The sequence below is a fragment of the Aulonocara stuartgranti genome (genome assembly GCF_965226115.1).
Source record: "Aulonocara stuartgranti genome assembly, chromosome: 16".
NCBI lineage: Eukaryota > Metazoa > Chordata > Actinopteri > Cichliformes > Cichlidae > Aulonocara > Aulonocara stuartgranti.
In genome coordinates this window covers 21,224,647-21,250,677 of record NC_138952.1, presented here as the reverse complement: position 1 = coordinate 21,250,677, position 26,031 = coordinate 21,224,647, and the positions used below count along the sequence as shown (strand labels likewise).

The 26,031-nt window shown below is 40.9% G+C and overlaps 2 protein-coding genes across 3 annotated transcripts; one reads left to right on the top strand and one right to left on the bottom strand.

The window, feature by feature from the left end:
• Positions 1-237: 237 nt before the first annotated feature.
• inpp4aa (inositol polyphosphate-4-phosphatase type I Aa) lies at positions 238-25,411 on the top strand. 2 transcript variants are annotated; one of them, XM_082507606.1, is made up of 24 exons: positions 238-709; positions 9,802-10,060; positions 10,156-10,200; positions 11,780-11,898; positions 11,983-12,099; positions 12,269-12,348; positions 12,456-12,573; positions 12,898-12,988; positions 13,110-13,257; positions 17,209-17,339; positions 17,625-17,729; positions 17,836-17,944; positions 18,035-18,052; positions 18,170-18,341; positions 19,301-19,579; positions 19,671-19,818; positions 20,091-20,123; positions 20,799-20,971; positions 21,089-21,212; positions 21,609-21,876; positions 22,286-22,383; positions 22,478-22,590; positions 22,681-22,835; positions 22,925-25,411. In XM_082507606.1, the coding sequence occupies exons 2-24, from the start codon at positions 9,961-9,963 to the stop codon at positions 23,055-23,057; spliced, it is 2,877 nt and encodes a 958-aa protein (XP_082363732.1). In that variant the 5' UTR covers positions 238-709; positions 9,802-9,960; the 3' UTR covers positions 23,058-25,411. The 2 variants fall into 2 exon arrangements, with proteins under 2 accessions (XP_082363732.1, XP_082363733.1); XM_082507607.1 differs by lacking the exon at positions 19,301-19,579.
• LOC309691433 (phospholipase A and acyltransferase 2-like) lies at positions 2,607-6,623 on the bottom strand. The gene is made up of 4 exons (XM_082509076.1): positions 6,456-6,623; positions 5,267-5,387; positions 4,884-5,182; positions 2,607-3,415 (listed from the first exon to the last, which is right to left on the bottom strand). Exons 1-4 carry the CDS (start codon positions 6,471-6,473, stop codon positions 3,332-3,334), a joined length of 522 nt encoding a protein of 173 aa, XP_082365202.1. The 5' UTR covers positions 6,474-6,623; the 3' UTR covers positions 2,607-3,331.
• Positions 25,412-26,031: the final 620 nt, after the last annotated feature.

Here is a 26,031-nt window from a genome sequence, read left to right as displayed (position 1 = left end):
CAAATATTTATTTATAAGTGACTTATGTATGTATGTATGTATATATATGTATATATTGTACTATTCTTAGTTAGCGTATTGTCTGTCTTGTCTTAATGTTGGTTTAAAATGGAGCACTGTAACAAAAAATAATTTCCCCCAGGGATCAATAAAGTATTCTGATTCTGATTCTGATTCTGATATATATCCTGCAGAGGAAACTGATTTGAATGACACCGAAGGACTCACTGAATTTAATTTAGAGGGATAGTTTAAAGATTGTTTAACGAAAACGAAAAATTTTTTGTTAGTTAATCATCAAAAACATTATTTGGGATTGTTTTGTGTACAGCTGTGAGATGCAGTTCATGGATGTCCTGACTGGCAGCAGCTTCATTTCTCAGGATGACAGTGATCTCAAGATCACTGCCAATGGAGTAAAACTGTCCCTGGATAGAAAAACACAGAGAAACTCTGACAGAACGCACAACAAAAAGGGAAAAGGCAGCCAACGTTTAAAAGAGAGCTTTGAATGTCTTTTAACGAAGCCTGGAGAGAATAAATCCTGGCCGACATCTCCCCCCAGTGGACGGAGGAGGCATTACCATCTATGTAGGTATTACGTCTCTGATGTGTCAGAGGGAGTCAGGGCGAGTCTCGACTGCAGACATCGTCGATGCGCGCAGGATGCTCATCAGCATGACAAGAAACCATCGCTTTTCTCTTGAAGGTTAGACATTTGTGTTTGTTTCTAATTCCTCGTATTATTATTTCACGGTTTCTCGAGGGTTTTTGCTCCCGGATATGAAAGCTGTCTCAAAGCGAGAGCACCGCCTCGCAGCGGGATCACAATAATACGTGTTTTACAGTCGTAGCAAAAAACAAATGAATAAAATAAAATGTGTGCAGCTGATTTGTTTTTAATTTAAAACAGTGCTAAACGAGCTGTGGGTCACAACCCGCAGCGCCGTGCTGCTGCCTCCCTCAGTGAGCATCAGCAGACATAATGACGCAATGTTTGTTATTATTTGGTAGTGTCGGTGAATGAGCATATATCCACGCTTTAAGTATGGTGTCAATGGGCCTGTCATTGGCTAAACCTTCCATAAATAGATTTGTAGTGGGAAGCTTCGGCCTGTTGTTTATTTCCACGCAGACTGCCTGCTGAATAACACCCAGCTTTCTGCTGAAGCCTGAAAGAGTGTGTATCTGATATTATGAGGTTATATGTTGGGGGCTTTTTTTTTTTATAATGCACTGGTTGCATCCAGTGTCATATTTACTGCTTTATGAAGCCAGAGTCCTCCCTGATGTTCCCAAGGGGCAGGGAAAGGATTAAATTTGATCTTCTGAGCCACTCTTTTCATAACAGAGCAGGCACTGGGTTCTTTGGGGATTCACTTCTGTCTGCCCTTTCTGTCCTGTGCTCATGTGTGTTTCAGAGGAGTATTTTTGATTGAACAAATCAGATTTGCCACGTTCTGCCTAGTGTGTTGAGGGAAATCCATGACTTATTCTCCCGAGAATCCATTTGGTTGAAACATAACCTAAAGCAGTTCATCTCAGTTGAGCTTCCTTTATAATTCTCAGTTCTCTGAAGAAGACTTCTTTTTCCCGCTTTCTAAATGTTCTCTTCATATATTCTCGTCTTCTTCAATCAGTTTGATCAGAGAGCATTTTACGGCTCAGCTTCCATGATTATTGGTGCATCCATGTGCACGTGGCTGTGACAGACATTTCCATATGCCAGGTAAGCTGATTGTAGACCAGATTCAAGGGAGAGCAGCGAGGCACAGGCCAGCTCTGGACTGAATCTGAATCAATAAATGGAAATGAAGAAGAACATTGAGGTTACAGAGGGACAAGGGAAAGGAAGTTGGCTTAAATAACAAAAAGAAAACAAAAACAAAAGAAAAACACAGGATTGATCACAAAGGGATGAGGAGAAGGAGGAGAAGCTGTGGAAGCGCTGCAGTGCAGCCGGTGCTGACAGCACCTGCAGGGGGTGAGCCGCCAGACCAACAAACTGGGACACATTTGTCTCCAAAGCATCCCAGTGGACTCAGGAGCTCCCGAATCTCCGCACTCTTACTACACACCATTTCACCTGCTTCCCTGCAGCATGTTCACCATGTTTGTTGCCACACTGTTCAGCTAGAAAACAGAAACAGGGTCTGTTTAGTGTGTGATTGGGGTCAGATGTCACCTTCAGGACAGCAGCTGGATTTATCCTCTTGCTCAGTTTAGGATGACGATGAAGAATTAGCTGACGCGCTGTCTGACTTCATCCCTCTGGTGCAGGACAGAAACTTGCATTCATTTTGACCATTATCATCTTCTTCAGCTGAACTCCAGTAAAACCAAATTAACATTGCAAGATTGTTGTTGTCATCAGCTTTGGTGGATGTTTGAGATCTTGGAGTGGACTTTTGCTTAATACACTGTTTCAGGTAGTTTGCTTTCAGATAAAATATGCATAAAACCACCTTTACTGACAGCAGCTATACAGCGAGGTAAGCTGCACACACTTTTAACGTCAGCATAAAATTATGTCAAAGAGAGGAAATCAGCTACTTATACACTGTGGTCATCCCTGAGACCAGAAACAACCCATTGGTGTTCTTGGGTCATTAATCCAATATATGTTTATTGGTATCAGTATTTATAACAGCTGTTAAAGGAACCTTCTTCTTTTTTTCAAAGTTAAGAAAAGATGGGAGAAACACCCTTCACCACACTGAGTGTTGATGTTGCATAGTTCATCCACCAGAGGGCTCCCTGCAGCTTCTCTGTTGGAAGCAGCCTCAGAGCGTAAACAAGTAAACAAGTAAATAAATACAAATAACAAATGTTAGGTGAATTTGTTCATGTTTTGTGACTGAACAGAAAAATATATCTGATATTATATGAGAACATCAGTAGAACATCAGTATCTACATTTTTTTTTATCACACGTTATCTTTTGGCGTTATAATCATCACGTGCTTTCAGCTTGCCAGCGTGTGGTTTGTCGTGGTGAACCTTATAGCTTCAGGGCTTTTGCTCGGCCAAATTATGAATCCCAAGATTGTTTTTTTCTCTGGAGGAATTATTAAAGATATTTTGCTGAGAAAAAATATTTATCGGTTTCAACTAAGCATTTGCAAATGAATAAATAAGGGCAAAAAACAAGTAAGTTTAAACCTTGCAGTACATACTGCCAATCCCATAAGTGGCTTCATAAAAAAATAATCAGGCTAAGCTCCATAAAGGGCCAGACAAAGAGAACATGTTGGATATTTACGGTGATGTGACTCAGAAAGACCAAACCGAGGCACCGCACAAGTTCATATATGTAGAAATGAAAAGGTTTCTAATCAGTTTGCTTTGAGTTGACAATGTCTTTGAAAACTGTAGTTGCTCCTGTGCACTCTTCATTCTTGGGTTTTGCAGGGATCTAAAGAAAGAATAACCGTGTTATTAATACGATTAGCACTCATACTCACAATACTTCTACTACTGCTAATAATAATCTGACCATTTTCCTGTTAATATAAAACATATTTGGTTTTGTAAAATTTCCAGTACCGACTGATATATGAAGTGCAGTTCATAAATCAGTCCAGATGACAAAGCTGTTGATGTTCTCTCATGTTGTACGCTGCTCAAACAACTTAAAGGAAGACTTTTTAATCAGAGTACTGCATGAAGTCTGTTAACATCTGGGATACTGATCAGGTTATTTAAGTAGCAGACAGCGTTGTTAATCAGTTTCAGCTGGTTTGGTGTTAATGAAATTGACAACAGGTGCATTAAAGATGCAACAATGAGACAACATCCAAAACAGGAATGGTTTTACAGGTATACTACTGGAATTTTTCCCCTCCTCCTTATTTCTGACTGGTTTTTCACTGGTTTTTGCATTTGGCTGGGGTCAGTGTCGTTATTCATAGCATGAAGTGCTATCTGGACCCTACAGAGGTTGCATAGGTAGTCCACATCAGTATGTTTCCCAGCACAATCTCAAGAACATGGAAGAGATTCTATAAGACAGGCAGTTACTCTAGGAGAGCTAGACAGGGCTGCAGAAAGTCGTTAACCTATCAGCAGGTCTGTTGTTTGCTCCTTTGTAGAAGGAGGAACAGAATGAGAACTGCCAAAGCTACAAAGTGATGTCCAACAGGACACAGTGTGAATGCCTCTGACTAAACAATCACAATCAGACTTCATGAGGGTGATCTGAGTGCCTGACATTCACTAGTGTACCCTGTGCTCACTGCTCAGCACTGTGGAGCCACATTGGTACTTTCCATATAATACTGGCAGATCCACCACTTGTGTGCTGTGCTTTTAACAGATGAGAGAAGGGTCTGGAGAAGCTGTGGAGAACATTATACTGCCTGTAACATCGTTCAGCATGAACGGTTTAGTGGTGGGTTAGTGGTGGTCTGGGGAGGTATATTCTTGGAGCGACGCAGACCTCTAAAGGCTGGGCAACGGCACATGACTGCTATTAGGTATTGGGATAGAGTCGTTGGATCCACTGTAAAACCCTCTGCTGGTGCAGTGGGTGCTGGGTTCCTCCTGCTGCAAACAGTGTCTGGGTTCATGTGGCTAGAGAATGCAGCTAGTTCCTGGAAGGAGGTTTTGGTACCATTGATTGGCCCCCATGCTCACCTAACCTAAATCCAGTAGAGCACCTGTGGGACAATATGCTTCAGTCCATCCAACACAGTCAGGTTGCACCTCAGATTGTCCTCTGTGATGCTCTGGTCCAGATTTAGGAGGAGATCCCCCAGGAAACCGTTCATATTCTCATTAGGAGCATGTCCCAACATTATCATGCATGATTTCAAGCACATGAAGGCCAGTGTATTACCACATCTTAAATGATAATCAGAAGTTTTTTCGAGTGACGGCATTACCTGGTTGCAGACAGCTTTCCCGTAGCGTATGAAAGTGGCAAAGTGCTCGCAGTTTAGAGTAAAAAGGTTATATGGAAGGGATTGATTGAGAAGGGCGTCACGGCGTAGCCTCATATCCTCAGGTGCTGAAGGTGTGAAGGCATGGCGATTGTTACTGACCAACGCATGGGCTCCATGTGGGACATTGACCTCACCAACAGGGACTCTGCGAATCTTGGTTTCTCCAAGGAGAAGGTCCCCACATACTGGCATGATTTTTTGCAGATAAGTACGAACAGTTGTCATTAGTTGCTTCTCATCTTGGAAAAAAAAAGGAAACAAGAAATGTTAGTGTTATAATTTGCCTGTTTAATGAATGCAATAAACACACATGTTTTACTCACCTGCAACCGCAAAATGGATTACATGTCCATCGTCATCATAGATGGCCCAGTGCGAATATCCGAGTGGGTAGGAAAACTCAATCAAGTCTCCAAATTTTGCAGTGGATACAATGTTATCAATCTGTGTTAATAACAGTTAATAATTAGAATAAAAGAAGCAAGTAGTGACACATCTCCACCCACTACCACTCCCCGTGTACCCAGATAACAGGTTCAGCTACATTACAGAAAGTGGCTGACACATTTGTTTTTTTAGTACAGGCAATCTGCTTGTCAGAGGTAAAACTTACCCAGTTTCAGTCAGCATCTGAATACATTTAATGTTGCAGAACTATTATACTGTATTTGTATTATTTGCCAGACAGGCTGGTTTGAGTTTTTCAGAAAATGCGGATTTTCTGGGATTTTTCCATACAGCTGTCTTTAGTGTTTACAGAGAGTGTGAGCGGTGGTTCCCTGTTTCAAAGTAGCGGTCAAAATACTTTGAACTGATAGAAAGGCAACAGCAACTCAAATACCAGCAGAGGTATGCAGAAGAGCACCTCTAAAGGCACAACACATAAAACCTTAAAGCAGATGGGCTATAGCAGCAGAAGACCGCACTGAGTAACAATCCTGTCAGCTAAGAACAAGAAACTGAGGCTAAAGTTCACAGAGACTCACTAAAACTGAGAAAGAGAAGATGGGCAAAACGTTGCCTGATTCAGTGAGTTTCAACTTTTCCTCCAACATCCGGGTATTAGGGTCACAATTTGGCGTAAACAGCATGGAAGCATGGATCCATCCTCCATAAACCAACAGTTCAGGCTTCTAGTGGTGTAATGGTGTGGTGGATCTTTTCTGGCACACTTTGGACCTAAGCACCAGCTAAGCACCGTTTAAACACCACAACCAGCATGTGTACCCAACTACTGAAAATAAATCTGGAAGCTCAAATCATCTTAAACTAGTTTCATGAACATGATATTGAGTCCTCTGAACTAAATGTTACGAGATTTCAGTCAAAAGAGCATCTTTGGGATTCGGGGACACCTCATGGATGGGGAACTGTGTGACGCTATCGTGTCAACATGGACCAAAATCTCTGAGAAATGTTCCCAGCACCTTGTTGAATGGCAGGAGGAATTAAAGAATCAAAGCAGCTCTGAAGGTAAAAGTGTCCAGTCAGTATAGATAGATAGAAACTTACCTGCTGTTGATAATTCATGGCTGACTCGCAGTTATTTAGGTTTAAAATGAGAACTCCTGCAGCTCTCCCAGTCTGGTGTGTTTGCTGCGCTACTACATTCAACAATTAACTAACAATAAAGTAAAAAACAAAGCAATTTCTGTCAAGTCTCCTCCCAGTTCCACTCCCCGTCAAGTCAGTGAACAGGTTCAGCTGCATTACATCAAGTGGCTTTTCATAAATGAGCTGATCTAGCTCGAGGCGACCTGCTGAAGTTCAAACCGAGTGAAAAGGAGTGAAAAGCTACTTAAATAATGGTTTAATTAAATAATGTAACAGGATCCAAAGGAAGTCTTAGTGAAGCTTACCACCAAATTCCCACTTCATTTTGTGTGTATGGATTGTAAATTGCTAGTAAACTTTACTTGCAATTTACAATTTACTTACTTATTCTACTTCCCACTTTTCTACTATAGCTATACTATGAGCTGTGACAGATGTGACAGACATGAAGGTTTAGACTGCTGGTTGGATTTATAAACATTTTAAAAATATAACCCTGAAGTTCAGAAAATGGAACCTTCTGTGTGATATAGCAGAAATTTGTGGGGGAAAATGGGGAAAATTCACAGCATCAAATAGCATCTTTTGCCAAAACAGCAGCTGAAAAAGTAAAAACGTAAATATTTAGTAAGTGATTATCATTCATCACTTCTAATGATGATTAAGTCTTTTAATTGGATTGGAAAGTGGTTGTTTCAGCACTAGTTCCAGCCCCACATATGTGAACTGAGTGTATCTGATGACCGTCAGACAGATGAAATGAAGATGATCCTTCGCTCCCTGTGGCTTTGCATTAGATCCTCTATTGGTTTCCTAGAGAGCTTCCCACAATGCCCCAGGCAGTGGCGATTACAGCGTGCTAAATGCCAACCCCACTGTCAATGACTCCTACACAGCCTAATGAGGCAGAGCATCCATGCTGTAATTGTCATTTGTTTAGATCTCACATGAAGGTGTGAAGACAGGAATTAAACTACCACGGAGAATCACGCTGACTAAACTGTATGTGTGTGAGGTGAGTTCTAGCGCTGTGCGTGTGTGTCGCCGGGACGCCGCGTTTTCATTTGCACGTGTCGTGTGACGTCAGAGAGGATTCATGTGTAAAAATAGACTTCCTTTGCAGAGGTCTTCACACATGAATGGACAGAAACACTCACACACAGATGTTCTCCCCTCATCAGTGTAGCATCAAATAAACAGCAACACACAGAGACAGATGAACGCGTTGATACGACCCTCGTCTCTGTGTATGAGGAGGCAGTGATCGCGCTGAGCAAAGGCAGGTTGTATAGTTGTGTAAGCAAACATATACCAGAGAGGTTAACGGAGTCTGACATCTCACAGGAATTTGAAGCAGCTCATCGGACCACTTGCTGAATCCTTTTCATTTCTTTTAACATTACACGTTTGCTTCATGCATTTCTGGCATACAGTATTCCTTACCGAGGCTTTTTGCTTTCAAATCTCTTCTCCTCTGTCTTTGCTGAAAGGAGAGCGCTTACTGCAGAAAACAATATTGCGACAGTGTGTCAGCTCACAGGACAAAAATAGATATAGAAACAGCTTTAATTACTTGCACACCAGAAGAGACGTGTACTCACTATGGAGAACTGTGTCAGCCCTCTTTTCTAAAATATTTTTCTAGGAAGAGGAGGTGCTGTGATTTACTGAAATATGTGCAGCGTTGATCAAAATCAGACAGTATTTTTCTGAATCCACCCCTTTTGACAAGATCCTTTGAAGTGATCCTAAACCACGACAGAGCTTCCACCGTGTTTTACAGGTAGCGGTGGACGCTCACTGTCCCTCCTCCTGCTACCAGTGAGCAGCACATGGATCAACTGAAGGCAGATGCATCTCTCAGGCCCTGTGTCATTCTTTGCTGGATTTTTTCCTGTTTCTTAAGGACATGACTTAACATTGCTTAACAAACAAAGAAATCTTCCTCTAAATATTATCAGGTACAAAGACCGGACTGAAAACGAATGAAAAAAGGTCCAAAGAAATAATTTGAAAGGCTTCCTCAAAGCCTGGTGAACAATTGCAAAGTTGAATATTAAAATAAAATCTGGATCCTTGTGAATAAACTATAAAAAAATGAGGGATGGCTTAAAAAACTTAACTTAAAATACTGACAATGCTCTATTTTTTTAACCATATGTTATTATTTTTGTGGTTTCACTGATTTCTTTAAGCATTTAGCCTGAATAAAAATTGTTTTTCAAACTGAAAGTTAAAGAAAACAGTTAACCCAAACAATAAACTTATTACTAATCATTTAAGAAAATAATTTCCAGATTAACTGATAATAAAAAATAACCCGTGAATGTAGATCCACGTCTCCAACAGATCTAGATCAGCAGTGGTTTAATCTTTTGTCTCTTTCTGTTAGTTGGAAGAAGATGAAGTCAGGGGGAGATTGTTAATGTTGCACTGGAGCCAGATCTCCTCTGCTGGCACACTTGGCACAGCTTTAGTTTCCTGCTGTAGTGAATAATTTTGGCAGGTGCAGCGTCAGCAGGAAATCAACAAACCCTACGTGCTGTTTCTTTTGTATTGTCAGCCCCAGTGAAATGGTGATTGTTGTATTTGCAGTTAAACTATGAATAAAATGCTATTAGAGTGAAGTAAACAGCATTGTTGCTATTAAAACCTGATTGTATAGTGCAATTATCAGTGTACAGACCTATCACTTGATTTAGACAAGTGCATCACATCTACAAGCCAGTTTTGTGAACGTGGTTTGAGAGGTTGTGGAGATTATGAGTTTTTCTGTTACGTCTGTTTTCTATGTGAGCATTTCTGATTTTCTTTACCTGACTCCCTGTTCCTGTGTTGGTTATTAGGTTTGTCTAAAACCAGGAAAGCACGAATAGCATCAGGACGTCAATTCAGTGTGCTGCAGTGCTGTTTTTTTTCTACAGCTGTGTGAAGTCTCACTTTTTCTCTCAGAAAATGTTCTCGCCGCCTATATTAGCACGTTAACATGGGGATAAAAATATTTAGAGCAATGACACAGAGTTGCAAAACCTACAGCGCCGTTCGCCTCAGAATGAAGCATCTGTGGAAACATCATCGAGCTATTATTAGTTATTCATCCTTTAACCCTGTGAAAAAAAAGAGGAATGTAACCGGATTTTGAGCATGTGTGCTGCAAAGTGGCTTCCTTTATGTGACTAACTGCGAGCACATTGCTATTTTTCGGAGCTCAGCTGCTGTCGTGATGATGAGTTTGATGTCAGTATCAAAGAACTGAAGATGTCCAGTTCTGTCTGATTTGCCTCGTTTTCTTTCTTTCTGTCAGGTTCCGCAGTGACAAAAGTGTGACTGCTCAGATCCACACGCACACACGTCATAAGAAGGCTTACGCAAGAGTTTTGACTCTGTTCCTGCTCGACATTGTTCTGCTCTTCAGGCCTTTTTTACTCAAAAACAAAATCCTCAGCCCTGACCTGAAACCACCATGTCTGGGAAGGAGCGCAGCCCCCGCCATCGGCCATGGTCGGTCTACCGGGCTAATACGTTTGATCTCTCTGCTGAGATGATGGGGTTGGCTCTCTCAGGTAACCAAGTAACTGCTACCATGGTAACCTTACTTCATTGATAACAAAACTGTAAAGAGCTTCTGCTCATCTCTGTTTCGCTCTCTTCCCCACAGGCAGCAGTCAGGACCCAGATGAGCCCGTGCTGGAGTTCAGCGTGGGTATGTTCAGAATGTGTTTGTAGATATTGTTGCTGCACCTTACTGATGCACCAGACTGTTTATTATGTTCTACTAGAATTAATATGGTAGTGTTCAAATTATTTTATTTTGATCGATCCACAAATGCACGAGCATTTATGCAGCTAATGCTTGATATCAGAGTCCCTGTAGAAGCAAGACTCACCACTCAGCAGCCATCTTGGAGACACCCATAAGCACTTCATTTGGCAGTTAATTTAATTAGTCACAGCACAATAAAAATCCCCACAATAAGGAAATATTGAAACTTTTTTTAACTCTTAAACCACATATCATCTTCCACTGCTGTCTCTGGATTTTGTCTCTGTTGATGTTCCTTAATCCTCTAAAGCATATTAACAAGTCACAGTGCTGCCAACACTCCAAAACCAAAAACTCATTTATGCATCATATGTCTGCAGCTATCTGAAGTCCACAGCTGGTTAACTCTTCTCGAATGCACTGTTTGGGTGTTTCAAAATGATTCCTTTGACATAGGGATGCATCATCCTACAAAGCTACACTAATCTGTCATTAAAACTTTGGAGTAAGGTGCTGCTTATCCTCAACTCTGTGCAGCATTTAAGCATTTTTTTTAGATTGTCCCACTGCTCAGCATAAATTGCTAGATGCAGTGAGGCAGACATAGACAAAAAACAAACCTTTATTTAGGATGATTTGAGAGGCCAGAATTACAAAGTCTGCAAGATGGTGAGGAAGCTGAAACCCAGAGTTAAGATAACAAGATACAGGTGAACATCATCATAGACAATGAGATAGACGAGGAAGTTAAATGAAATAAAGTTAAACATGGGACACTAGAGACAAGTATCAAAATAAAACAGGAAGTGAAACATAGACACATGAATGAACTTAAAATAGTGGAGTTGACACAGAATGGTACAGGAAAATACTGAGGAGCAGTATTAAACTGAAACTATGAACCAAAGATTTAATACACATGAAAGTCAAGGTGAAAAATGATAAACAACAAGGAGGAGAACATCTTGAATAAGAACTCTATATCCAAAATACTATCTTTGTTTTTTTGCAGTGAGTTTTCAGCTCACTGTTTTCAGTGAACGCTGATAGTCAGCTAGTTAGTGAACATTTAAGAGCGTTTCGCATCTGAAGAGCCAGAAAGTTCCCTAATAAGCAGTAAGAGAGCAAAAAATAAGACAGAGAGAGAAATGAGGCCAGAAACAGAAACTAAGGGGATAATAGTTCAGCAGTTTTAAAAAAATATTTTGCCTCACTACCATTAACTGGCTAAAAATGTTTAAATATTCTACTTTAAAACATGATGATTTGACTGCGATGCTGTGTTTTTGTTTTTTCATTCTCAGTCAGTTTAAGAAAAACTCATAAACATGATGTGTCCCCATAATTACTGGCTCCTATTTATTTTTTATCCACTAAAGAATTACTCAACAGCTGCTGCTTGTCAAGTACTAACTACTCCAACATACTATATTTAAATCCTCCCATTGCTACAGATTACAGACCATCCCACTGTTAAATCCCCCAGTTTGTAATCGCCTGTGTTTAAATGTCCCTGCAGCCTGCAGTGAGCTGGTGACTCCTGCACTGGACCGTAAGCCGACCAGCTTTGTGGCCGTCAGCTGCACCACTCCGCCCCAGGCCTTCTGGACTAAACACGCTCAGACTGAAATCATAGAGGTATGCTACCTTCTACCTCACTGTCACTTCCTGCCTGCCGTTGGATGCTTACACAGCCTTTTCCCCTCGTCTCTCTGTCTTCAGGGCACCAGTAACCCCATCTTCCTGAGCAGTATAGCTTTCTTTCAGGACTCTCTGATCACTCAGCAGACGCAGGTCAAGCTTTCAGTCTACGACGTAAAGGACCGCTCACAGGGCACGGTAACCCCCCCACCCCCGCCAAGACAATTTCTTACAAAGTCAATAAACTGTCTTTAGATTTTCCATTGCAAAAGTAAATAATGCTCTTCTTTAACAAATCCTTCGTAGTTGATGCTCATCTGGGTAGAACCCTCTAAATCCTTTCGGTTTGTGTGTTTTTATGTGACAGATGTACATGCTCGGCTCTGCCATGTTCTCCGTGAAGGAGCTGCTGCAGGACAAGCACCACAGACTGCACCTGACTCTCAGGTAAGAGGCACGCAGAGCACAATGTGACTTTTCTGTGTTACGAACTGCAGGTCGCATTTGGGTTTTTGGGGACGTTGCACTCACTTGGTTATCGCTTGATTTGTCAGGTCAGCGGAGAACGAGCGCGTGGGCAACATCACTGTCATTGCCTGGCAGATAGAGGAGAAACGTGAGCAGAGAGCTCCTGTCGCAAGATTACAGAGGGGGGATACTGTTAATGGAAGGGTAGGAATTCACAAAAATGACTTTCGAATGAGACTTTGTTTTATAGTTTGTGGCAATATTTGAAATTAAAGTATGAAAATGTATTATTTTTTGTTAATTGATACATTAAGACAATTTCCTGTTTTACTTTTAATTTTTTCCTGATGTCAAAGTACATGAAACATACCAGGAATAACAGCCACGGGCTTGTGAATGTGCTTGAATTCATTAAAACAATATAAAACAATTTTATTGAACTTCCTGCTTTTTCTGACTTTTTTGGTAATGTAAAGGTCAGCAGCACATCCTTCTTTATGCAAACATTGTTGTTTATGTGTGCATCAGATGGTTCTGCCTGTGGATGAAAGCCTAACTGAATCCATGGGCATCAAATCCAAGTCGTCCTCTTTGTGTAAAGATCCGCTGCTGAAGGCTGGTGAGTGAACTCTTATGTGAGCTGTTGCTACTCCGAGTTATGGGAAAGTTTCACAACCAGTAACATGTAGTTTGCTGGCAGTAACAATGGCAGTGCTCATTTATATTTTTCCTTGTTTTAGTGTTTGGCGGCGTCATGTCACGGACGTACCGTTTCCCCACTACGGATGGTAACCACCTGCGGATCCTGGAGCAGATGGCAGAGAGCGTCCTCTCGCTGCATATTCCTCGACAGTATGTCAAACTGCTGCTGGAGGAGGATGCTGTCAGGTATAATGTGAAAGATGTGTTGATGCTTTTTGAAGTGATGTCAACGTCTAATAAATGCGAACCTTTTAAGAAAGCGTTCTCTGCGTGCTACCATAGACTGTATATAAAAGATGGACGTGGTTCCGTATTGTCGCCAGTTGGTTTGTGGATTTTGAAGCCTCTGGTTTAGTTTTTACCTTCTTGGCATTTTGAAGCTGTAAGTGATCACATTTGGATAGGAGGCTGGATCGCTAAGCTATCAGGTGAAACTAGCATGTTTGGTTGGCACATGCTTCTTGTTTGTACAGTTAGCTTTTACATTTTAAATACTCCACAACTTCACAAACACGTGTAGGAGCAGAGATTCAAATTAGCTTAGGTGATGCCTAGTAAGCAGATGTTTTGCCATCCATCTATCTGTGTACCCACCAGTGTTGGTCAAGTTACTTGAAAGAAGTAATCAGTAACTAATTACTGATTACTTCCCCAAAAAAGTAATCCCGTTACTTTACTGATTACTTATTTTCAAAAGTAATTAATTACTTAGTTACTTAGTTACTTTTTAAAAACACGATTTACAACCTGAAGAGGGGATAAAGCGATAGATCTTTCAGCCCAATTCTACTTTTTCTACATAATCCATCATACAAAATGTAATCAAATGGAAAAGTCTCTTTTTTTAAACTTGTTTTATCAGTTTTAATCTTTTAACTTTATGCATCAAGCAAAAATTTAATTATATGCAACATTCTCTGACTTGAATAAATTAGTTTAACATTTAAACCTATTTTCTACACATTCCAGCACATAAAATAAAATATTTTTTGTGTTTACACTCAGTCTTTCAAATAGATGCAAGTAAAACACAGCAGAAAATAAATAAAGTCAAAGACTAGCGGTCCTGTTGCGCTATTTTCACCTGTAAAGCAGGACTACGGTAGGCGGAGGTTTACCCTGGTGCAGGTGTGCCGCGGTCAGTTGAAGAATCCACGAATTTCTCTGTGAATTTCCCATTACGTCGTTGCGCACTCGGTGCTTGCTTGGAAGTTTAGGGGTTTTTTCGCTGTAAAAAGAAGTTTTCTTCCCACGCACGATGGACGCTAATATTTTTGTCACTTTTTATGGAATCAAACTCAAAGTAAGGTCAGTACTTCCACGCTTTAAATGCTGCACGCTCATACTCTCTCCCGCACTCGATATGTGATCCATTGTTGATCTGCACACAGCTGTTGTCACTAACGGCGCACTCGCTTACGTCACTGTCATGAGACATTCTTGCAAAAAAAATCACGGTTTTAGTAACGCAGTAACGCAGCGTTCCTACGGGAAAGTAACGGTAATCTAATTACCGTTTTTGCAATAGTAATCCCTTACTTTACTCGTTACTTTAAAAAAGTAATCAGATTACAGTTACGGCCCATCTCTGGTACCCACGCATTGATCAGTGAATGATTTTAAGCCAGTTTATTGGTTTCAGTGTCTTTGTTTGCAATGAATCATTTTGTTCATGGACTGAGAAGATTCTTGATTGGTTTAGTTTGTCTCCCAATATCCTCAGTCTTAGAGGCTATTTCTTTGTTAATGCCTCCTAGCAACTTAAGCAGCTTCTTTCTTTCTTTCTCCCAGCTGATCTCTTTTCTGGTGAGCTGCTGCCTCAAAGCAGCATTTTCTGCAGCCACCTCCTGGTTTTCCTTCTTTGAGTCTAGAAGGGCTTGTTGCAGGCTGTGCAGCATGCTGTTGGGAGCATATGCGTGTTGCTGGGCAGAAAAATCAGGCTCATTTGTTTCAAGTGACTGAAAAACACAAAGTATACATCTGACAGGTAAAAATACTGACCCATCCTAATGCTGTAAACACTCAAAAACATAGGTCTTAACTCACACAACTGAACCGTTTTAGCTGTTTCAGTAAATACAGTCACTCAACACTGAGAACAAATATTAGCAAGCGTCTGTATAATAGTCACAAGGTTGTGTCATACAAACTGTAGGTAAATAAAAAGGCATTCAGGCCTGAGATGATGCAATAAACTGTTACTTCGCCTGTTGCATTGTCGCTTTTCTCCATATTGGCTAAACACAGACAGTGTAGACCTGCTGAAGTCAGAGTACTGCTTCAGTGTTTCTCCTGGTTATTTTCTTCAGTCTTATTTCTGTAATTGTTCAAATGGTTTGATTCTGGTTTGGACTTCAGACTGTAATTGATGGAATTCTTCACAATTTTACATCAAAATATTATTATGTCCTGTTTGATTGAGGGGATCAAAGTGCTGTAGTTGTCGTAGCAACCCAGTTTGTTTGCTCTGTGTAAGAAAAACTTAAACTTGTACAAGTAAGTTAATGTAATTTATTTTTTTTAATGGTCATATTATGTAGCCAGCAGTACCTAAAGCTATGTAGCGGACACAATCGTCTGCACATATAAAATGTAATCATCCACACAAAATAAATTTTGCATTCACGTCTGAAGGCTGTAAGTAGTGATTTGGCTTCAGCTTGATGAATTTATATGAATACATCTCTTTTTATCCCCCTTCTCTAAAAATGCAGTAATTTGATGCTGAAGTCAAAGCAGTCTTTTAAGATCACAGTTTGTTTAGGTCATAAATATTAAGACATGAAACAAAGCTATTTAATACAGACACTTGGGGGGGAAAAATCTGATAGATTCCAGTTTGTGCATGTAAACAGGTAGTTTTCTTTTCATCTGATACAGGTTTCCCTTGGGCAGTGTTATTAGAAAACATTGCACACATTTTGCAGATGATACACAGTAATATGTAAGTATCATCTATGATATGCAGATAATGCAGTAGCCAGTCGATGCAAATCACTTATTTAACTACAGGCATGTCTTAAAGACATAAATGCATCCTGTGATTTTCTTCTGCTAAATTCAGACAAGAATGACTTGATTGTACTCGACCCTAAAGAGTCAGAAAGATGGCGTCTAACTAGATACTTACTCTGGATGACATTACCCTGACCTTCAGTAACACTGTAAGAAATCCTGAAGTTATTTTTATATATCAGGATTTGCCCTTCATTGCACACATTGCACAAATATACAGGGCTGCTTTCTTTCACCTATGCAATGCTGCTAAAATTAGAAACATCCTTTCTCAGAGTGATGCAGCAAGAGTACTGACAGGGATGAGAGATCGTATTTCTCCTATATTTGCTTCTCTTCGTTGGCTCCTTCTAAACCGACGACTGAATTTAAAGTCCTTCTCCTCACAAGGTCATCCCTTAGTTATACTGCTGTATCCTCAGACTGCTGCAAGACTCCCCATATGTTAATATGCCACTGCTGTATCCTCTCTTTGTTTCTTTCCCCTCAACCCGAACTGGTGACGTGACAGCAGATGGCTTCTACTCCCTGACCCTGGTTTTGTTGGAGGTTTCTTCCTGTTAAAAGGGGATTTGATTGTTGGGGGTTTTCTCTCTGATACTGTAGGATCCGGGGTACTTGTGTTTGAGCCAATAAAGGTGACACAGGTCATCCCATATAAATTAGTCCATGTAAATTACTAATTACTGTAATTTATTTATTTGTGGTGTTATTTGCTCCTTTAACTTTGCATTCTTATTGTGTTTTTGTTAGATTTGTGAAGCTCTTCTAGATGCATCTTACTTTTTTTTTTTTTTACAACCTTTTTCCCTGTCAAGAAATGACACTTATGAGGAATCTAACCAAGCGTGTACTTTTCACAGATTGTTTCGATTAAATAATAACTGCTTGAGGGTAAAACGCTGCTTAGTACTCCGAACCCCAAAAATGGCAAAGGTTAGAGAAAATGGTTTGAAGAGATATCCGCAGGCTTTCCCTTAATGGTTGACTTTAATGTCTGTAACTGCTTTACTGTTATGTTCATTTGCTCGTTCAGTTTATAACTGAATGAGCAGCACAAAACGCACTCTGTGAGCTGCTCCGTGCGTCAGCTGGATGCACTGATTGTTACTGCATGTGCAGGGTGTGCGAGCTGGAAGAACTGGGTGAGCTGTCTCCATGCTGGGAGAACCTCAGGAGGCAGATCATTACTCAGTACCAGACCATCATCCTCACCTACCAGGAGACCATAAGTGACCTGCATGAATATAAGGGTTAGTTCCATAATATACATTGTAAAGGGCCATCACACTGATTTTAAATGTCAAAATTAGTCTTGCACAATGTGACCAAAATGTATTGTTTTACAATTGGGGATGTTTCCTGATGTCAGGAAGTAAACAGCATTAACTCCCCTAATAAGATAAATGTTACAACATTGAAAATATAGCCTTTCTGACATCATGTACAGCTGTTAGCGGGTTTTAATCATTATTTTCTCCATCTTCCTTACACAGAATCACAAACAACTGCTTTTTCTCATTTCTGCTGCCCCACAGGTCCGTCATTTAAGTCTAGCACCTTGAAAGCTGAGAGGAAGTTGGAGTTCATCCCCACTAACCTACATATCCAGAGGATGAGAGTACAGGGAGAGTCTGGTTACGGTACGAATTTGTCCACAAATGTTTAATGCATGCTTTCTGTAACTTAATATTCACGTTTTTCATGGATTTCCTCCCTTCTTAATTTTATTTTCTAACCTTTAATCAGACCGGACGTACGACGTAGTAACTATTGGTGCGCCTGCAGCACATCATCAAGGCTTTAAAGGCTGCGGTCTCCGAAAGCTGCTGCACAAGCTCGAAGAAGCCAGGAAACAGTGAGTTGTTTGAAGCTTGCGTGAGGATTTGGTGGTTGTTTTTCATTTGAAGTTTATAACAAACCTTTTTTTTTTTTTAAATTCAATCAGAACCCATGGAGAGGAGGGGTAAGGTTCTCTAAATCCTATTACAAGCTTTAAAAGTGGATAAAACCAAACCACACTTGTTTCTCAAGTAACCTCTTTTTCTTTCTTGCACACGCATCAATGCACACCTGGCTCCAGCTCTAAAGCAATGGCATACCAGCCTCAGGATGTTGTAAAAGCAAAGGAGCTGATTGGTCAGATTAACACTCTTAAGACACAAGTGTGTTACTACACTGAACGTCTGTCCCGAGCTGCCAAGGAGCGCTCAGCCAATGCTTTGGAGAGAACTCTGGCCATCCTAACAGAGAAGGTAAGACTGAACTGCAGGGATACTTAATATGTACAGTACTGTGCAAAAGTCTTAAGCCACCATATAATCATATAAGATTTTCAAAAGTGCTATTTTATGCCTGTCAAACAGTGTTATATTTGGCATATTGAAAAATTTAACAAAAGTAATGGAAAGAAATTATGTGTTTTGTGATTAGTGCCTAAATTTGCGAATTAGAATCAGCTCTTCAGTTTTATGTTATATGTAAACACAACACCGGTTCATCCCTTGATTTATGTTCCTTTTTTGTGCTTGAATGATTAATAGGTCAGTGTTAATGGGCTTAACAACCAAAAACACATTCATCTGTCAACAGTCAGGTACAAGGACTGGACTGAAAGTCTCCAAAGAAATACTTTGAAAGACTTTCAGAAAGCCTGGAGAACTATTTTTGAAGACCAGTTAATAAAAATTGCAACATCAAGATAAAAAGGTCATTAGAGTTAAAGATTCATTAGAATTAAAAGAAAATACAGGAAAGGATTCTAAAAACCTGACAAACTAACAAGGACTGAGGGAACTCACACAGATTAAATCCACACCAAGCAGAGAAAAGCACAGAGTAAAAACATAAAAGGTGACGTAAAGAAAAAACCTTCAAAATAAAACAGGAAGTGACTGGAAGAGACACACAGGAGAGGGCACTGAAACCACAGAGAAATGAAAAAATAATAAATGAATGATGTTGCAGATTACAGCCAGTGCACTAGCACTATATATCACGACAATGCTGACAGCACTGTGACTGCCAGGCAACCTCTGACTCACACAAACACAGACTGACCAGGATGAAAAATTAATTCAGTTTCATTTTATTACCTTTAAGAGCCAGTTAATAAATGTTAATGTGTTAACGTGCTTTCATGTAATGTCTGTAGTGTAACATTTCTCAGTATAACTTATCCGTCTCCGTCTGTCCTGCACCGCTGCTCCTGTAGACTCGTCAGCTCGTGACCGTGTGCGACTCCAAGCTGCTGTCCACAGCCATCGTGGCTCTGGCAGCAGCCCGCCCAGAGTTCTCTCAGCAAAGCACCCCGTCGCCATCCTCCTCCCTCTCGCCCTCCTCTCGCTCTCCGTCCCGCTCCCCCTCTCGTCACCCCACCTCGCCCTCTCGTGCTACCACCTCGCCCTCTCGCCACACAGCTCCTCTGGAGGGCAGTGAAGGGACTAAAAACAAGCGCGCTTCCATGCAGGCAGATTTGCATGAAGAGGAGTGGGTAAGAGAGGAGTCCATCTGCCACTTTTGGTTAATAATGTTTTTTATATGCATGTATATATGTTTGATTTGATTGATGGTTATTTGTGCAGGAGAAGATTTGGCTAAACGTGGATAAAAGCTTGGAGTGTGTGATCCAGAGAGTGGACAGGCTGCTGCAGCGGGACAAACTCCAGAGTGACAGCAGCTCTGAGGACGTCTTCCTGCTCGCCAGTGACGAGCCGGGTAACGCTAAGAAAGGTAAACGCACGTAGACAAGATTTTTGCATGAATCCACGTACTGAGTGAGCTCAGCCGTCTAATACGAACAAAGGTACAGGTATAAACTTTCAGGAGTCTCCAGACGTCATCATCATTATCATCCCTCTCAACTATCCTGAAGCAGACCCTGGCATGCTGTCTCAGTCATGTTAATCATCTCTATTGTTTAACAGCTGAAATAAATCTTTAAGATACAAGTCCAAGTGGAAATCTGTCCGTATCCAAACATTTTTATGTTCTCTCATTTGCAGAAAGCAGCCCAGAGGTTGAAAAGTCATCCCCAGGTAGGAGCACTGTTTCCTTTACGAACAGTAGGTACATGAAAAAGTATCACAGTGCAAGAACCGATGATTAAAAAGAGGCAGAGTAGATTAAAAAACACACACAACTGTAATTAGAAGGAAAAAGACATCACATGTAATGTCACATGTAAGCAGATCTTTAAAAGAGGAGGCAAAAACACGGTGTCTTCAACATTCTCAGTCTCAACTTTGGAACAGCCAGGAGTGCTGCAGGACCTGAGGCTGCTAACTGGTTAAATAAAATGTTTCTGCTACATAGCCTGGGCCCAGATCTAGACCTGCTTTGAGAGTGATCAGTATTAAATTAAATGATAAAAGCCTATAGTGAGACTGTGGAGAGAGCCAGGATAGCAGCGATGTGATAGTTTCTGCAAAAAGCAGCAACATCTGATAGAATCAGGAGAGATCTCTCACTTTTACACTGATGTTTGACTGATGCAGGCAAAAAAAAAAAATTTTCTCTGTAATTCTTTTGTTCGTCCTCCAAATTATTGCTATTTTTAAATAAACCATAAAAAAGAAAGATGTTTAATGAAAACTGCACAAATCATTTTAAATTTGCAGACACTGTGGGGTTGTGTGTATAGCTATTACTTCAGCCATTTGTTCAGGCTATTTCAGGATTTCTGATAGAAATGTCCTCTCAAATCCCTGCAGGTGAGTGGAGCGACGCCCTGTATCCTCTCCTCACCACGCTGACAGATTGCGTGTCTCTGATGAGCGACAAAGCCAAGAAAGCCATGGTGTTTCTGCTAATGCAGGACAGCGCCCCCACCATCGCCATGAGCCTCACCCTGCAGTACCGCCGCGACGTCGTCTTCTGCCAGACGGTCTGCCGCTAACTGCTATGACTGTTACATGTACAGTGCATGAAACCCGTGCACGTGTAGGCTTGGACGTTTGTCCTTACTCAACGATTGTGATGATGTGATGTGTGCCGTTTACAGCTCACCGCTCTGATCTGCGGCTTCATTTTGAAGCTGAGGAACTGCCTCTGTGACTCAGGCTTCCTCAGGCAGCTGCACACCATCGGCCTGCTGGTGCAGTATGAGGGCCTGCTCAGCACTTATGGTAACTTTGTTTGTGCATGTTTGTGTATATAGAAATATGTAAAATCACAAAAGACTGTGTGCATCTTCCACTAATGATCTCCATGAAATTACACAGAAAATATTGTTATTATTTTTAGTAAAATTATTTTTAAAGCATTGCATTTCAAATAATAATGAGAATGAAAAAACTATAATTTCTATAGTATAATTTTTTTAAAGGTAGTAGTTGACTTAGGATCTGTTTAAAGGTACAAAAATTCAAAAGCTGCTGAAAAACTAATATAAAACTGGTTACAAAGCTTCCTTTAGCAAACTAAGTTTTGTGGTTTTTAATGTCTTTTAATATTAAAAGTCAATCAGAATTGACTCCCTGTCCATGCCCTGATTTTGTTCTTCCTTTGCCACATAAATGAAGGCGAGGAGCTGGCCATGTTGGAGGACATGAGCGTCGGAGTGATGGACCTGAGAAATGTCACCTTTAAAGTTACCCAGGCAACTTCTGGTTTCAGCCCCGACATGCTGCCGGTAATTACGGGGAACAGGAGCGGCTTTAACGTCAGGGTCCCGATGCCCGGGGCGATGTTTGACATGCTGCCACGAGAGATCCAAAACGGGATGCTGCTGCGAGTTCAGCCCGTCCTGTTCAACGTTGGCATTAACGAACAGCAGACTCTGGCTGAGAAGTGAGTCACTGAGACTAGAGGGCAGGAAAGGTAGAAAGAGATACCCATGCCAAGCTTGATAGGTCAGTCGCAAAAAGGCCAGTGAGCAGCACATTCGGCTTTAAAGCATATTTTTAAACCTCTGGCTGAATGAGGCTTGTTCACTGCATGGTCACTGCATAAATGTTCTCTCTTGCAAGACAACAAATTTAGATTTTTCTTAAAAAATGACTGTAAAGACGAGATTTTAAGTTACTAACTTTTAAAAACTGGGTTGATACATATGTGTGCTCGTTTTTATTGATGTTGCATTAAACTTTGAATGGCTGTGCTGGAAGTGAACCTCCTTCAGTACAGAAAAGCCAGACAGCAGCAGGCTATGTGTTATATTAATGAAAACTTTTAACTCTTAAATCATGCGTGTGTGCAGGTTCGGAGACACATCGCTGCAAGATGTCATCAACATGGAAAGCATGACTCGCCTCAGCTCGTACTACGACCAGTTTAAAGAGGTCCTTCCAGAAGACTGTGAGTGAAATACATAATTTATTAGTGAGAAAAGTGTATTTTCCTCCCTTTTTTTTGTTCTTTGCTCACCACTCGTCCTCTGTCATCTCCTCAGGTCTCCCTCGCTCTCGTAGTACCACCAGCGTGCCCGAGCTGCTCAAACTGCTGAGCCAGAACGTGAACACCAAGAAGAACAAGAACGTGGAGATCCTGTGGCAAGCAGCTGAGGTAGACTCATCATCACTGCCTCTAATTCTAGCCCCTGAAGCGTAAAAGCTCTGTCTCCTTCTTCTAATCTCTTCCTCCGAATCCCCAAAGGTGTGTCGCCGCTTGAACGGAGTGCGTTTTACCAGCTGTAAGAGCGCTAAGGACCGCACAGCCATGTCTGTGACCCTGGAACAGTGTCAGATCCTGCAGCAGGAGCACGCCCTGGCCCCACAGGTCTTCTATCAGGCCTTGGACTGTATGCGCAGGTCAGTATCTACACCTAAAACACACTGGAAAAATAGTAATTTGCCAAAAAAGGGAAAAGAAAAAAAAAAGTATGACTTCTGTCTCACAGCGAGGGCTGCAGGAGAGAGAACACCATGAAGAATGTGGGATGTCGTAAATATGCCTTTAACGCCCTCCAGCTTAAGGCCTTTCCCAAACAATACCGCCCTCCAGAGGGGACATATGGGAAGGTCGAAACCTAAGTGGACTCTGCTATTTGGCAGAAACCAAAAGACTGTAAGGGGATGAAGAAGATGGCACCACACAAACAAAAGCACCAACACAAACTGGAACAGCAGCCCTTTGTTCTGTGCTTAGTCATTGTTAAGATAATAAATGTCCAAGTGCCAGTGCTCACTGTAGATCATTTTCTAGCAGACTCCCCTCTCCTCTCAGTAGTATTAGATTCAAACACTTTTCACACATACTTCACAGCCACAGTCGGCGTTCTGTGTTACTTCGTAGCCAGTGTGCAGACAGTGTTTGCTGCTGTACCAGTTGTAGCATCGGGAAGCGTACAGTCTCTCTGGATTTATTTTAAGGAGACGTGCAAAAGCCTTTAGTTTTAGAAGAAAAAAGATGTGGCACACAGATGTATTTGTACTCAGCAGAGCAGCTTTTGTTGACGCTATCACACCATCAGTTAAGAAGTGAGACTGCTGATTATCTACAAAACATAAAACGCATTGAGCCCTTTTCAGACATTGGATTCCCACTGGCTTTACCTAGTGTGTCATTGACGCAAAAGTCATTTTACTTTTCATGTTCATCACATAAATCACTTCTTTCGGTTGGTCCCTTATCCCAAAGGGTTCACCACAGCAGGTAGCTCTGGATGTATGATCTGTTTTCTTTCCTGACTCAATTCCAAAGAGGAGTTTGTATCACCAGCTGGATGTGAATCTGAAACATTTTGCTTGGCAAGCACACATGTGTAAACCACCACACTAACAGAGCCTCAGACATACTGTGGGGGTAATAATCATTTGATCCCTTGCTCAATGGAGAGAGACAGAATATGAACCAAAAATCCAGAAAAAAACTCATAAAAAATTATAAATTGATTTGCATGGCAGAGCTTGTGTACCAGTGTGGAGATGCTGCTGTGGTGTTTTAGGTTGTCAGCTGAAAGGAGATATCTTCTTTTCTGAAGTCACTGTTGTGAACCAAAGCCTAAAACAACTGAAGTCTGCTGATTTCTGGATTCTGTCTTGGCTATTTCTTAGGCAGGAAGCCTAAGGTTCAGATGTTGCCAGACTGTAAGGAGTGCATGTCTGAAAGGGGCATTAAATTTATGTGCATATTGATCTGTGCCTCACCACAAACACAGCATGTGTGGTTCACGTCAAGCCAAGCCTAAAGCACTGAGGTACAATATAAATCCACTACGTAAAACAATTTCCATCTCATAGATTTTTGTCCTCTGTCCTACTTATTTTGGCAAATGACAGGGAATAATATGGGAACAGATATTAAGGTTTGTTCTTTTTGATCAACATATAAAGACAAGTTTAAAAGACAAGAGAAGCTAGCAAGATGTCACGGGATGCTAATGACCTATCTCCTGCTGTTAACTTTAAATCCACTCTAGGCAACATACAGGTCAATAAAGTTCATCAGAGCAAGTGTAGTCACTTGTTAGAGATGTTTCTCTGGAGATAAGCTGCTCAGCAGAATCTGCAGGAGTTGTTAAAATCAAAGAGCTTATTTTGTTTATTTTCCTTAAGCAGCCATCTCTTTGTCTTTCTACAAACACGTGAATATTCTGCACCACATCACTCCAATACAAGCACAGTTCTTTGACGAGTACGGCATATATCTGACACGACTCTGGCATTTTTATTGAAATGATGTCTTACCTAACTTCTGATGTTCTTCTGATGCTACACTGGAAGCATTAAAGGAGAACTTGTGGACAAATGGTGGGCTTCAGAGTGGTCCATCACTTTATTCCACAACTCTAACATGTCTAAGGAAACATTTCTGCAGGATCATATGCAGCGCTATGGTGGTTTGAGAGCCCTTCAAACTTGAAAAGGTTTTTATTGATTAAAGCAATGTGTGTCTTGGTTTTTCTCAGTTCTCTGAAAAATTATGCAGAAGTTCTTGATTAGAATCAGAAATCTTATTCGTTTTGCCTGCATGAAAAGATCTTCAGCTATATGTTATTGCAGCTGTACACCTCTGCAGTGATGTATGGGATATATGCAGTTTTGACTATCAATGAGAAGTTGATAAAGGTTTTTAGACTCAAGTGAAATAATGCATATTGCATTATTGTGATAACGAACACCTCTTTTGTTTTCTGTTTATTAGCTGTTTGCTTAAATTCTATAATGTGCAATACTTGCAGAGAAAGGGGTTTTATTTTGACCATGTTATTTATGTTCACATGGCTGGTGCTGCCAAATGCTGTTCTAGTTTCATCCATTGTTATCGAGTAAGTTATGACTTTGATCTGACCAGTTGTATGTGCAAACAGGATGAACAGGTACCAGCGACCTGCACACCACAAAGGTATGAACTGAAGCTGGATAATGAATAAAGGCTTGTCAATGGCAAAGTGGTGTGTCTGTGAATTATGCATTATGGTTAATTTATGGTACGGTGACATGTTGGTGCAGTGGTTAGCACTGTTGCCTGCTCCTGTGCCTGGGTGAGTTCTTTCTTGGTCCTCCCACAGTCAAAAGACATCCATTAAAATCCATTAAAAATTGATAGAAAACTCATATGAAGAAAAAGAGGTCTTTTGCTTTAACCAGCCTACATCAGTTTACTTCAAACAGCCAGCCAAATTTACTGTATGAAGCAACCTAGTTTCACCTAGTCAAAAACAAAGGACAAGGTGACTGAGCTAATTTGGGACACTGGGGTAAAACAGGCACTTAAACAGGGAACAGTGGAGCTGGCACTAAGTAAAATGAATGTAAAAGCATTGGAGGTGGGACAAGGGTCAGAGGGAAGGCATATTTAATATACAGGAAAAATGGGGCAAAGAAAAGCAACTGGATGAGATAGAAAGGGAGAAATTAAATTCTCAAGACTCTGATGAAGTCAAATGATGATAACTGCTGCTGCAGTAAATGTAAGAAATCTGCCAGCATGAATAAATACAAAATTACAGAGTTCTGGTAGCTCACTGCTGAGATGTATAATCTACATCATTCATAGTAAATG

Coding starts and splice junctions, on each gene's coding strand:
- LOC309691433 (XM_082509076.1), bottom strand. Junction 5,183..5,266: donor AATCCATTTTGCGGTTGCAG/GTGAGTAAAACA, acceptor TTTTTTTCCAAG/ATGAGAAGCAACTAATGACA. Junction 3,416..4,883: donor GGAAAGCTGTCTGCAACCAG/GTAATGCCGTCA, acceptor TTCTTTCTTTAG/ATCCCTGCAAAACCCAAGAA.
- inpp4aa (XM_082507606.1), top strand. CDS start 9,961: ATGTCTGGGAAGGAGCGCAGCCCCCGCCATCGGCCATGGTCGGTCTAC. Junction 12,349..12,455: donor AGACTGCACCTGACTCTCAG/GTAAGAGGCACG, acceptor TTGATTTGTCAG/GTCAGCGGAGAACGAGCGCG. Junction 12,574..12,897: donor GGGATACTGTTAATGGAAGG/GTAGGAATTCAC, acceptor TGTGTGCATCAG/ATGGTTCTGCCTGTGGATGA.